This window comes from Balaenoptera physalus, assembly GCF_965194825.1.
Source record: "Balaenoptera physalus genome assembly, chromosome: 10".
Classification (NCBI taxonomy): Eukaryota; Metazoa; Chordata; class Mammalia; order Artiodactyla; family Balaenopteridae; genus Balaenoptera; species Balaenoptera physalus.
Genome location: NC_138889.1, coordinates 69,445,008 through 69,458,587, shown reverse-complemented (window position 1 = coordinate 69,458,587; position 13,580 = coordinate 69,445,008). Strand labels below are relative to the sequence as shown.

The window sequence follows — 13,580 nt, the reverse complement described above, 5'->3', positions numbered from 1 at the left end:
TCCTTAAAAATGTGTCACTACTATGCTAGCACAGTCAAATCAAGCATTTCTGGGTTTCCTGATGAAAGAGAAAGAGAACTGTGTAGAAATGCAATGAGGATTGTCTAAGATTGCAAAATCCATAACTAAAGGATAAAAGCAATCAGGCATCCTGACCTTTACTTTGTTGTACCCACAGACCAAAAGTCCAAAAGCCCTATTTATCAGTGTGTTAGGAGCTGACAAGCTTACCCAAATAGATCAGCCAGCAGAGGGGTAAAGGAAAGCAAGGAAAAAATACTTTTCAATTACCAATGTAGAAGGGACTTAGGGTCACAAATTTTTTCATTCTTTTTTATCTAGTACATAAATCAGAGAAAACAATTTTAAAGGAGACTTTCTCAAAGAAGCTATGCCTTCCCTCAAGCTGTTGAAGGACACGACTCTTTTCCCTGTTTTACACAGCAGTAGTAGGCTACATCAGGCACTTTGGTGAAAGAAGTTCTTTCCCTCCTCCTGTAATGCCCAACTCAATTAATGGTACCATCATCTACCAGCTGCTGAAACCAGAGAGGAGCACCTTCCTCATTTCTTCCCTCTTCTTCAACTCACATAATCACCAAATTCTATCATTTCTATCATCTGAATATCTCTTGAACTATTCCTTTTCTCTTTAATCCTGCCTGCAGTACTCAGAATCTTACCTTAAGATCATGGCAATAGCTTCTTCCAATCTCATCTTCCTTCAATCCAGAATAGTATTTTAAAATGCAAATCTGATCATGTAAATCTCTTGTTTTCCCTCAAAGTCTAGGGCAGCAGTCATTATCTGAGGGAACTCTCGCTATCCCCATAAAAGGCTTTGTACAAATATGAACTGTACAAACTGGTATTGTACACAAGAATGTATTTCTCACCTTTTTTTTAAAAAACACAATAATATTAACCTCAATCTTTTGTTACTTCTATATTATCCATTTTTAAATAAGAATAGTTATTATCATTGACTTGTATTGAAGACAGGACCACCACAAGGTATTTTTGTTTGTTTGTTTGGCAGGGTAATACAATTATAATTTGTTTCTGCCATATATAATTTTGGGTTTGTAAGAGATTACCTAAGCTAAGGCTAATCCAATTAGTTTAAAACAGAAATACGTTGCCATAAAAGAAGTATAATGTTTAAGATTGGCTAGCACTATATTTCAGACAAGTCAAAATATTTAATTACCAATAATAACCCATTTAAAAACAAAATAAAGAAAAATACATTTCTTATAAAATAAACAGGATAACAAAGAACAAAAAAGCCTTCAGCTATAAGCTTAAGGTGTTATATTAACACTTGTAATAGATGGTTTTACACATTTTAATCTCAAACTGAGAAACATAAAGTGGACCCTTTTTAACTCTGGTTCACAATAAAGAAACGAGAAACTCTAAATCAATTTCAACTACAAAAGATCTGCTTTTACACCTTCAACAGTATACTTCAGAGGTAGACTCAAGTTTTCCAGGTGAAAAGCACTACAGCTGCCAGATTTTAAAGCTTCAGAAAAGTTGAAGTTGACGGTCCAAGCAAGAGAACTCTACCTAAGAATTCAGAAATCAGAAGTGCTGACATAACAGTGTACATAAGAATGATGATAAGGTAACATATGGCCATCAGCAGTTCCTGGTTCTTTCCTTAAATAAGTAAGTGCAAGGTACAGGCACTCCAGCCTCCTCTCCTTCCACACCCAGACGTGGGTAATATTATCCCCAATGGAATCTCATCTGAAGACTAAATGTACTACTGTAAACACAAAATTTAATCTTATGTATGCCTTTTATTCTTTTTAATGACAATAGCTTTCTTTTCTGTGCATTGCACATAAGTAATTTTGCTCCTTTTTTTGAAATAGCAAGAGTATAGAGACTTCCCTGGCGGTCCAGTGGTTAAGACTCTGTGCTTCCAATGCAGGGGTGTGGGTTCAATCCCTGGTCAGGGAACTAAGACCCCACATGCTGCGCAGCGCAGCCAAAAAAAACAAAATAGGAAGAGTATAAAGGAAAAAGTGGAAATCATTTGTAATTCATAACACAGAGATAACTATTACATTTTGGTCTATATTATTGCAAATATTTTTCTTACGCAAACACAAATAGACATATACATGCACACTTTTTAAACACAAACATTCAGTTAGATATACATGCTGTTTTGAAACCTCTTTCTTTACTCATAAATATATCATGTAACCTTTCCTTGTCAAACTTTTTCTAACTCATCATTTTAACAATTGAATAATATTTTATTACATGGATTAATAATAATTTGTTCCATCAATTTAATTTTACTGACTCTTAAGCTAGACTTTATTACACTTTAGAAATAATTTTGTGATGAATACCTATATAAAACTTTGTGCACTTGTCCGTTTCTTCTTAAGATTCCTATAAGAATTTCTGGGCCAATCACATATTACTCTTGAATTCAATTCTAGGATAATTTAAACAAACAAAAAACTCTGACCTTTAAAGTTCTAAGCTAGCCACGTGTAAATCTTATTACTTTATACTCAACCTCCTGGTCCATTTTTCAGTCCTAATTTAATCTACTACATAGCCATCATCCATAGATTACATCTGAATTTTTGTTATCGCGATTGCCCACACTAATTACACTGAGGCAAAATCTCTTTCCTCCCCCTGCCTCCCAATTTGGGAACTAATAAGAAAAAAAAATTTGTTTTCCAATTTTAAGATTTCATCAATAAGGTTGCACCAATCTTTTTATTATAGCTTTTCAAGAGAAAAAAAATACTACAATGTTATACTAAACATACAGATTTCCACAATACTTAAATGTAAAAAAGTATTTCTTAGAATTGGGAAAATAGGAGTGTCCTCTTTCTTCTTAATTTCTTTGGAGTTCTACCCCTGATTGGTCCTACTTATGCCCAAAGCAAAAAACATCACCATCTTGAGGTAAATTAAAGATGGCTAAAAATTCTTTGCCACTCTTTTTCTTTTTGCTCTTCCCATGAATCTGGGCTGGCCTTGTGGCCAACTAGGACCAACAGAATGTGATAGAAGTGATCCTGTGTGATTTAAAGCAGGAAACTTCTGCTTTTGCACCTCTTGGAATGTTCCTCTTATAAGCCAGCCAGGCAAAAGAAATCCATTTATCCTGGGACCACCATGCTGTGTTAAAACCCTAACAATCCACCCAGAGAGAAAGTGGCCACTTAGTGGAGCACTGGGGTGCCTGATAAATAAGAAAAGCCTTCTTGGACATTCCATCCAAAGCCAGTCACCAGCCAAATGCAGCCAAGTAATGATCCCAGATGATGCCATGTGAAGCAGAAAAACTGACTGGCTAAGCCTTTGCCCAAATCCCATCCCACAGAATTGTGAGCAAATAAACTAGTTGTTTTAAGCCACTAAGTTTTGGGGTAGGCTGTTGCACAGTAATAGATAACAGAAACACACCTAAATAAATTTAAGCACATGCAAGTGCTAGTTGGGAAGAATGTGGTGATGGTGGTATTAGTGATGGTGGTTGGTGGCGGGGGTTCCATTTAAGCACTACACCCAACATTAAGGTAAAGCATCTGAAGACACATCCTAATTCAGGGAAGGGAGCACAATTTTTGAGTCAGTAAAAGTTCTATAATGAATAGGAGAAAACAGGTAAGTAAAAACAAATGCAAAGTTTTAGAAAAGCCTAAAGCATGTCCCACTTGGGAAAACATTTCATCTATATTAGGTGAGATATTAGAGGGGCACAAAGTTCCCTACACAGAAAATCTGGCCAATTACAAAAAAGGTACAAAGTATAAAATTAAAACTACTTACTTGGTGGGCAACTCATAGCAATATTACACTTGTGAGAAAAAGGGGAAAGTCAACAGTAGTTATATTAACACTATATGCTAAGAGAGTGTTCTGTCTTTGTGCTCTATGTAGAAACAAAGCCAGATTTCCCAGCAAAGTCTGAAAAAAGAATCCTTGAAAAAACAAAACAAACAAAAATGACAGTCTTATTTACAAAAGATAAAACATACTGGGATAAAAACACTGAAAACATATATTTCTTCCAAAGATACGGTCACTATAGGAACCTCTAGAAGTGGTCAACACAGATGGTTCTGTCTAAGGAGTCTCAGAGCCTCTCAAGTCATCCTGTCTCCTATTCTTGGCATTCCGAACAGTTCTAAGTTCAAATCTGAGTTCTCTGAAGTTAACATCATAATTTTTGTTTCATAAAAAAATACTTCGTAGGTGTTTCTTATTAAAAAACACAAAACAAGGTGTACAATTAATGCATACATTTAGAATGGCATTAGCATGCAGAAAACAACATCAAACACAATTCAAAGTTATCAAGATTAAGATTTTTCTAAGAAAAAAATTAATATGAATAATTTTAAAACATTACAAAGGGACCTCTTTACCTCTAAATTTAATAGTCAACCCATTTTCTCTCAAGACTTTCTTCCTTTCAGTGTTATTACAAATGATAATACTATGGTTGCAAACTTAAAAATGCACACACACACACACACACACACACACACACACACACACACACACACACAGAGTCCATTTTATCTACTACTTGATAAAGAAACTGCTATGAGCTAAGAAATTAAGCCTTAGAGCATTACCCTTCCGGGTATCCACAGTTCACGGCTAATATACTGCCACAGACTAAAAAAAAAAATTGATGGTATAAATATTTTTGCTCACTGAAGTTTATTAAATTTATCAGCCTCATTGAGACTGTGCATTTTTACCTTAACAAGTAACAATTCCTGGGGTAGTGCTGGGAGTATTAACTTACATGAGAAAAAGATTATTTTATTTTGAAGATCCTCCCTCCACTCCACTCCAACTCCCCCAGCAAACTCTAAAATGTTACATGATATTTTTCTATGTGGCCTCTTGCCAGAGATCACCTGAAGAGGACAGAAGAGATTAAATAAAGAACCTTGAACTTAGAGCTAAAGGGACCTGAGGAAAGTGAGGTATTAAGTAAAGGTTAGAATAGGATGCTACATCACAGGAATGTTTAGGTTTGTAGTGCGTACAGGTTGTCAGGAAGGTAACAGTTCTATTTAATTCTTCAAATAAGATGTCTGGGTATTTTTTGTGTGTGTGTGTGTGTATGCAACAGCCTTTATAGACGTAGTGGGGAAATTGGGTTCCAAAGTTTTTGTTTCTTTAAGATAAAATTTGTTTATTATTATTTATTATTTGTTTATTATTAACATCTAGAAAAATCTGTTATCTGTCTGGGATACAAGATTGAATGAGAAGTTTCTGATGTCTTCTGCACCATTAGATTCCAAGATTGAGTGAGCTTCATTTTTCTTTTGGGAAAGCATGAAATTGCTGTTATTTAAATGTGATGATGTATTAAAAACCTCAGTTTACCATTAATAACTTGCTACAATGGTGATGACTAAGAGCAAACACCCATGAAGCATGATATTAACTAACAGTTAAAGGATAGTATCCAGGATTTTCTTTCTGGTTGTTAATTAATACTCCAGCCCCAATGGGTCACCACAATTCAAAACATTCATTGTCACTTTGTTTTACTAATTCCTAGTGGCACATAAAAGGTTTCCGAGAACAAAGTTACAATGCCAAAGTAGCAGTGCATCTGAGAAATGTAATTTTCACCTTGTTGCTTGCCCCAAAATAAATATAAGTAATGGAAAACACTTTTATTTGAAAACTATGAGACATCAAATATGAAATATAGTTAACATTGACATGGATACTGTGGCTAGCACTTTCCCCTGAACCACTCACAGGTTGTGGACACATGTGCATGCAGCACAAAAAGCTGTGATTTTTCAAGGATGTCTGATGCCTGGCGGACAGTCTCTTAAAAAAATTTGTCTCCCACATTAGCTCCGGAGTGGACCCAAGGCCCATCACCTGTTAGTGATCACAGACATTCGGTTAACCGTCCTCCTGATAGTCAGAGGCAATAGTTCAGGTCCTGGGCTTTTGAGAATCCACGTACTAGTGAATCTTGGCTTTGAAACAAGGTGGCTTGGCTAAATCGGGGCAGGCCGGCAGCCTCTCCCATATGTTTGGTCCCATTTGATAGAAAGTCTAATTAAAAATTATAAACGTGCTCAACTATTTACTCTGCAAGTCCTTTCCCCTCTCCAAGACTTAATCTCCTTCCCTGATATGGGAGGAAAGTAAACCCAGTGACGATAAACATTGAGTGCATCTATATTTCTAGTCTTGAGATGTCTGGGTTTTGACTCTGTAAATTATTAAATAACTTAGTCCCAGCACTATTAATATTTCAGAAAATAAATACATCTGTAAAAAATAGACAACTATTATACCCAAAAGTCAAAACTAAAGGTTCTATAGTTTTTATATCAGTTTCCCACCTCATTCACTTGTTAAACACGAGGTACTATCAGACATATATTCATTTAAGGTGACTTTCTTATTATTAAAATCAGGTAAAATAAATAAATAAACAAAATGAAAAATAAATAAAATCAGGTAGAAATAAAATAGCCAAACAAGCATAAAACTTAAGACATGCCTTGTTATTAAATAAAAATACTAACATGCTGTTACTTGCTCTGCTGATTATCACACTAAAGCAATTACATCAGCAGTCTACCTGTAAAAATTTCTTCTTCATTTCATCAAAGATATTTTGTCTGCATCTCCAAAACACATCCTATGGTGTGTAAGAACAAAATGAATTACAAATTATTTCTTTAAAATAAAGAGGTAAGACAGTGAAATGAGAACAATTAACCTAAAAACATTTTTGCAACAAAATATGTATGAATTAAAGTATTATTATATCATCTAAGATTTCATTCATAAATTATATTTGTAGTTTTAATCTTAGGCCTCAATTACTCTTTTTTTAAAAAAATAAATTTATTTAATTAATTAATTTATTTTTGACTGCGTTGGGTCTTCGTTGCTGCACGCAGGCTTTCTCTAGTTGTGGCGAGTGGGGGCTACTCTTTGTTGCGGTGTATGGGCTTCTCATTGCGGTGGCTTCTCTTGTTGCAGAGCACGGGCTCTAGGCACACAGGCTTCAGTTGTTGTGGTTCGCAGGCTCTAGAACACAGGCTCAGCAGTTGTGGCACATGGGCTTAGTTGCTCCGTGGCATGTGGGATCTTCCCAGAGCAGGGCTGAACCCATATCCCCTGCATTGGCAGGCAGATTCTTAACCACTGCGCCACCAGGGAAGCCCCTCAATTACTCTTGTAAGGTTACTGAAAACCTACATTATGGTGATAAAAAATAATATTAACATGGAAAACCACCACATTTTAACAAAGAGTAGTAGCTTCAGAATTGTGTATAAATCAAATGTTCTAAGTCATATTTTCATAGTTTTATTGAGATATAATTAACATATAACTCTGTAATAGTTTTAAGGTGCACAACATAATGATTTGATATACGTATATACTGCAAAATGATTAATTACTACAATAAGTTTAGTTAACATCCATCATCTCACATAGTTACAAATTTTTTGTCCTTGTAATAAGAACTTTTAAGTTCTATTCCCTTAGCAATTTTCGGATATACAATACAGTATTGTTAACTATAGTCATCATGCTGTATATTACATTCAGAACTTATTTATCTTATAACTGGAAGTTTGTACCTTTTGACCACCTCCACCTATTTACACAACTCCCATCCCCCATCTCTGGCAACCACCCATCTGTTCTCTGTTGATAAGAGTTCAGTTTTTCAGATTCCACATATAAGTAAATCATACAGTATTTGTCTTTCTCTAAGTCACTATTTTGAGACCATTAAAGGAACTCTGCAAGAAAACCAAAAGATCCCCGATTTTGCTACCTTATAAATTTAGATTTTTCATATTATAAATACTATTAAAGTAAAGCTACTTAACATTACCCCCTACAGCTATTTTCTTTTAATATCTCTTCCTAATTTTAAAAGAAGCTTATTTTAGCAAATCAAGAAAATATAGAAATATATAAAAGGAAATAAGGATAACCTATAATCAAGAGATAATCTCTTGAAAAATCTTGGTTTTACATCCCACACTTTTTCTGTACAAATTTCGTTTTCCTCCACCTTCTTTAATTAATAAAAAGAACCCTACATATTGTTTTAAAAGGTGCTTTTTATCACTCACAGTAGCTTAGATACTATTCTACATCAGTTAAAAAATTTTACCTCATTTGCTTTTATAATAGAAATGTATTTCTATTATAATAGTAATACATATTTTTTTGACAAGCAAGTCTAAAATAACTCCTATAGCAATTATTAAAAATTTGATATACATCCTATTAGATCCCTCTCCATTTTATGCATATATTATATAAAGATTATTAACCAAAAAAGATCATTCCGAACACCGTCGTTTGAATTCTGCTCCTTTTCCCTCAACACTCACTCATCTTTCTGGGTCAAAACATTTAGTTTAAAAATTGCAGTGTTCCATTATATAGGCAAACCATAATTTATTTAACTAATCTATTAATAGGCATTTAGAAACCTTCAAATTTTCACTACAGCTTTGCTTATTTGTACAATTTTTTTCCCTAAAGTTTATTTCCTAAAGAAAGAATTCTAGATCAAAGGTTATGTACTCATTTTTAGGATTTTTTTGATACCTGCTGCCAGTACGCTATCTCTTCCACAAATAAGAATTAAACTACAACTATCTGTCAAACACTGTTTTAGGTGCTGAGAAAATAGCAGTGAACAAAAGCCCTTGCCCTCAAGGAGATGACACTGTACAGGGGAAATTCAAAATAAACAAATCTAAACCATCAGGTATCCACCAGCCTCAGAGTCTTTGCATTTCTGTATACTGTACCTGGGCTGCTCTTCCTTTAGATATCCTTACCTTCTTTTCTCAAGTATCATTGTGATGGCTTTAAAATGTGTCCACAAATTCTTTGACATGCCTCCCAGCAAGATTAGGAATCTAATTCCAGTCCCTTTTAATATGGGCCAGCATTAGTGACTTCCTGTGATACATAACATTACTTTCAAGGCTGGGCTAGAAAATAGAGAAGGCAACACAGCTTCTTCCTGGCTCTCTCTCAGATGCTCACCCTTGGAACCTGGCCATTATGCTGTATAGGAGCCAAGCAGCCACATGGAAAGGTCATGTGTAGATGTTCTAGCCACAACCCAACTGAGATCCCATCTGGCAACCAGCATCAACAACCATACATGTGAGCAAGTATTGAGATGATTCCAGACCCCAGCCTTTCAGATGCCCCAACTGACGCCTAGCAGAGCAGAACAAGCTGTCTCTCTTCAGCTTGGCCCAAATTGCACGTCTATGAGCAAAAGTCATTAAGTGTGGGGGTAGGCTATTATAAAGCAAAAAATAATCAAAACAGCTAGTTTCTCAAACTGGTCCTCTTCTCACCATTCTATTTAAAATTGCAATCCTCCTCCTCTCCCTTCCTTCAGGTTTCTCCATAGTATACTTATAGCCACCTGATACATTTGTTTGTATTTTACTTGTTTATTGTTAACTCCAAAAAACTTCCACTATGAGCCAAGATGAAACAGCAGACTGGATTTACCCTCTCCACCTTAAACAACTAAAAAGAAGAGATGAACTATATGAAACAATAGTTTTCAAATATTATTAAATAACAGGTAACACAGGACAGTGATCCCTGTGAAAACACAAACAAAAAAGGTAAGCTACCTTCCAGGCTGCAGTGCGGGGAGAGAGAACCCAGTTAAAGTTCAGCAATCTTCCTAAGCTGAAAAGATAAGGTTAGAAGTTCAAGTGGGTCAATTCAGCTAGAATTTACAGAGCAGAATACTGAAGAGAAGAAAGATGTGCTAATAGCATGCTCCAGAGACATGTAGTGGTCCTCCCTGAGTACTCATCAGCATATGCATGTGAAGAAACTACCTGAGGCAGGGGGAAGAACCACAGGAAAGAATCCCTGGAGCTCACTTTAGTTCCCACCAGCCAGAGTGAAAAAAATTTCATAATACACGGGGCTCAGATAAGAGTACACAGAAGAGTATTGTCTCAGTAGTGGGACCAAATTAGGCCTAACCTAAAGGCTATTCTGGATCAAACTTAGAACACTTTTTAAAAGCAAGCCTCAAAAGGATCAAAATGTTTACAAGTAAATTAGCACTGTCAGAGAACAAAGCTCAAGAATATCTATGGAAATAAAAAATACCCAGCACCCATCAACATAAAATTCAGTGTTTGGCATCCAATCCAAAATAAACAGGCATGAATGAAAGTAGGAAATGATGACCCATAATGAGGAGAAAAATCAATCAATGAAAACCTACCCAGATATAATACAGATGATATAATTAACAGACAAAAATATAAAAAGTTTATAACTATATTCTACATTTTAAGAAGGTATAGGAAAGAATGCAAAGGAAATAAATGAAAGATATATTAAAGATTCAACTCAAGAGGAGACAAGGTGGCAGAGTTGAAGGACTTGAGCTCACCTCCTCTCACAAAAACACCAAAATCACAACTAACTGCTGAACAACCACTGACAAAAAAGAATGGAACCTACCAAAAAAGATATTCTACATCCAAAGACAAGAAGCCATAATGAGGCAGTACGAGGAGGGCTTTTGCGATATAATCAAATCCCATACCCACCAGGTGGGCAACCCACAAACTGAAAAATAATTATATTGCAGAGGTTCTCCTACAGGAGTAAGAGTTCTGAGCCCAGCGTCAGGCTCCCCAGCCTGGGGGTCTGGCATCAGGAGGAGGAGCCTCGAGAGCATTTGGCTTTGAAGGCCACGGGGGCTTGAGCTGCACAGGAGCTGCACAGGACTGGGGGAAACAGAGACTCCACTCTTGGAGGGCACACACAAGGTTTCACATGCACTGGGACTCAGGGCAAAGCAGTGACTCCATAGGAGCCTGGGCTAGACCTACCTGCAGGCCTTAGAGGGTCTCCTGGGGAGGCTAGGTTCAGCTGTGGCTCACTTTGGGGGCAAGGACACTGCTGGCAGAGGCCCCAGAGAATACACATCTGTGTGAGCTCTTCTGGAGGTGGTCATTTTGGCACTGAGACCTGGCCCCTCCAAACAGCCTGCAGTCTCCAGTGCTGTGACGCCTCAGGCCAAACAACCAAGACGGTGGGAACACAGCCCCACCATCAGCAGACAGGCTGCCTAACATCTGTCCTGAGTGCACAGCCGCCTCTAAACACACCCCCTGACATGTCCTGCCCACCAGAGGGACAAGAACCAGCTCCACTCACCGGGGGGCAGCTAGAGTCCATCCCACAGGAAGCCTGCACAAGCCCCTGGACCAACCTCACCCACCAAGGGGCAGACACCAGAAGCAAGTGCAACTACAAACCTGCAGCCTGAGAAACAGAGATCACAAACACAGAAAGTTAGACAAAATAAGACAGCAGAGAAATATGTTACAGGTGAAGGAACAAGATAAAACCCCAGAAGAAAAACTAAGTGAAGTGGAGGTAGGCAATCAGCCTGAAAAAGAATTTAGAGTAATGATAGTAAAGATGATTCAACATCTCGGGAAAAAAATGGAGGCACAGACCAAGAAGATACAATAAATTTTTAACAAAGAGCTAGAAGATTTAAAGAACAAACAAAGATGAACAGTACAATAACTGAAATGAAAAATAAACAAGAAGGAATCAATAGCAGAATAAATGAGACAGAAGAATGAATAAGTGACCTGGAAGAGAGACTGGTGGAAATCACAGCTGTGGTGTGAATAAAGAAATAAGAATAAAGAAAAAAAAAGATTGAAAAGAAATGAGGACAGTCTAAGAGACATCTGGGATGACATTAAATGCATCAACATTCACATTATAGGGGTCCCAAAAGGAGAAGAGAGAGAAAGGGCCTGAAAAAATATTTGAAGAGATAATAGTCCAAAACTTCCCTACTGTGGGAAAGGAACCATTCACTCAACTCCAAGAAGTGCAGACAGTCCCATACAGAATAAACCCGAGGAGGAACATGCCAAGACACATACTAATCAAGTTGACAAAAATCAAAGACAGAGAAAAAAACATTAAAAGCAACAAGGGAAAAGCAACAAATAACATACAAAGGAATCCCCATACAGTTATCAGATGATTTTTCAGCAAAAACTCTGCAGGCCAGAAGGGAGTGTCACGATATATTTAAAATGATGAAAGGGAAAAACCCACAACCAAGAATACTCTACCCAGCAAAGCCCTCGTTCAGATTTAATGGAAAAATCAGGCAAGCAAAAGCTAAGAGAATTCAGCACCACCAAACCAGCTTTACAACAAATGTTAAAGGAACTTCTCTAGGTGGAAAAGAAAAGGCCACAACTAGAAAAACGATAATTACAAATGGGAAAGCTCACCAGTAAAGGCAAACATACAGTAAAAGTAGAAAGCCGTCCACACAAAAATATTATATAAAAATCAGCAATCATGACGAGAATACAAATGCAGGATATTGGAAATGCATTTGAAATTAAGTGACCAGCAACTTAAAACAATCTTGTATATATATATAGACTGCTATATCAAAACCTGATGGTAACTGCAAACCAAAAATCTACAATAGATACACACACGAAAAGAAAAAGTAATCCAAACAGAACTCTAAAGATAGTCAACAAATCACAAGTGAACAACAAAGGAATGAAAAAGAAAAGGCTACAAAAACAAATCCTAAATAATTTTTTTAAATGGCAAAAAGAACATACATATTGATAACTACCTTAAATGTAAATGGATTAAATGCTCGAACCAAAAGACACAGACTGGCTGAATGGATATAAAAACAAGACCCACATATATGCTGTCTACAAGAGACTCACTTCAGATCTAGGGACACATACAAACTGAAAGTGAAGGAATGGAAAAAGGTATCCTATGCAAATGGAAATCAACAGAAAGCTGGAGTACCAATATTCATATCAGACAAAACAGACTCTAAAATAAAGACCGTTATGGGACTTCCCTGGTGGCACAGTGGTTAAGAATCTGCCTGCCAATGCAGGGGACATGGGTTCAATTCCTGGTCTGGGAAGATCCCACATGCTGTGGAGCAACTAAGCATATGCACCAAAACTACTGAGCCTGTGCTCTAGAGCCCACGAGCCACAACTACTAAGCCCGTGCGCCACAACAACTGAAGCTCATTGCCCTAGAGCCCGTGCGTCACAACTGAGCCCATGTGCTGCAACTACTGAAGCCTGTGTGCCTAGAGCCCATGCTCTGCAACAAGAGAAGCCACCGCAACGAGAAGCCTATGCACCGTGATGAAGAGTAGCCCCCGCTCGCCACAACTAGAGAAAGCCCACGCACAGAAACAAAGACCCAACACAGCCAAAATAAAAATTAAAAAAAAAAAAAAATTTGTTACAATAAAACTAAATGTGTACAAAAAAATAATTCAAAAATTTAAAAATAAAAATGAAATTTAAAAAATGAAATAAAATAAAGACAGTTACAAGACAAAAAGAACACTACATAATTATCAGGGATCAACCCAAGAAGATATAACAATCATAAGTATCTATGCTCTCAACATAGGAGAGCCTCAATATATAAGGCAAATGTTAACAACCATAAAAGGAGAA

General features: G+C 36.7%; 1 protein-coding gene across 6 annotated transcripts in view; it reads right to left on the bottom strand.

Moving 5' to 3' along the window:
• USP47 (ubiquitin specific peptidase 47) overlaps positions 1-13,580 on the bottom strand; it is a 126,062-nt gene that overhangs the window by 77,018 nt on the left and 35,464 nt on the right. For 3 of the 6 annotated variants that reach the window (XR_014268205.1, XM_082478105.1, XM_082478104.1), the window contains one exon: positions 6,629-6,688. The exons of 2 other annotated variants lie outside the window; for them this stretch is intronic. Coding sequence is in view for 2 of the 4 variants with exons in the window: in XM_082478105.1 (XP_082334231.1) it covers positions 6,629-6,688 (60 nt within the window). In the remaining 2 variants the exon portion in view is untranslated. Of the gene's footprint in view, positions 1-3,453; positions 3,560-6,628; positions 6,689-13,580 lie in introns of those variants that run through there. One more of the 6 variants, XM_082478108.1, reaches the window with a different exon arrangement.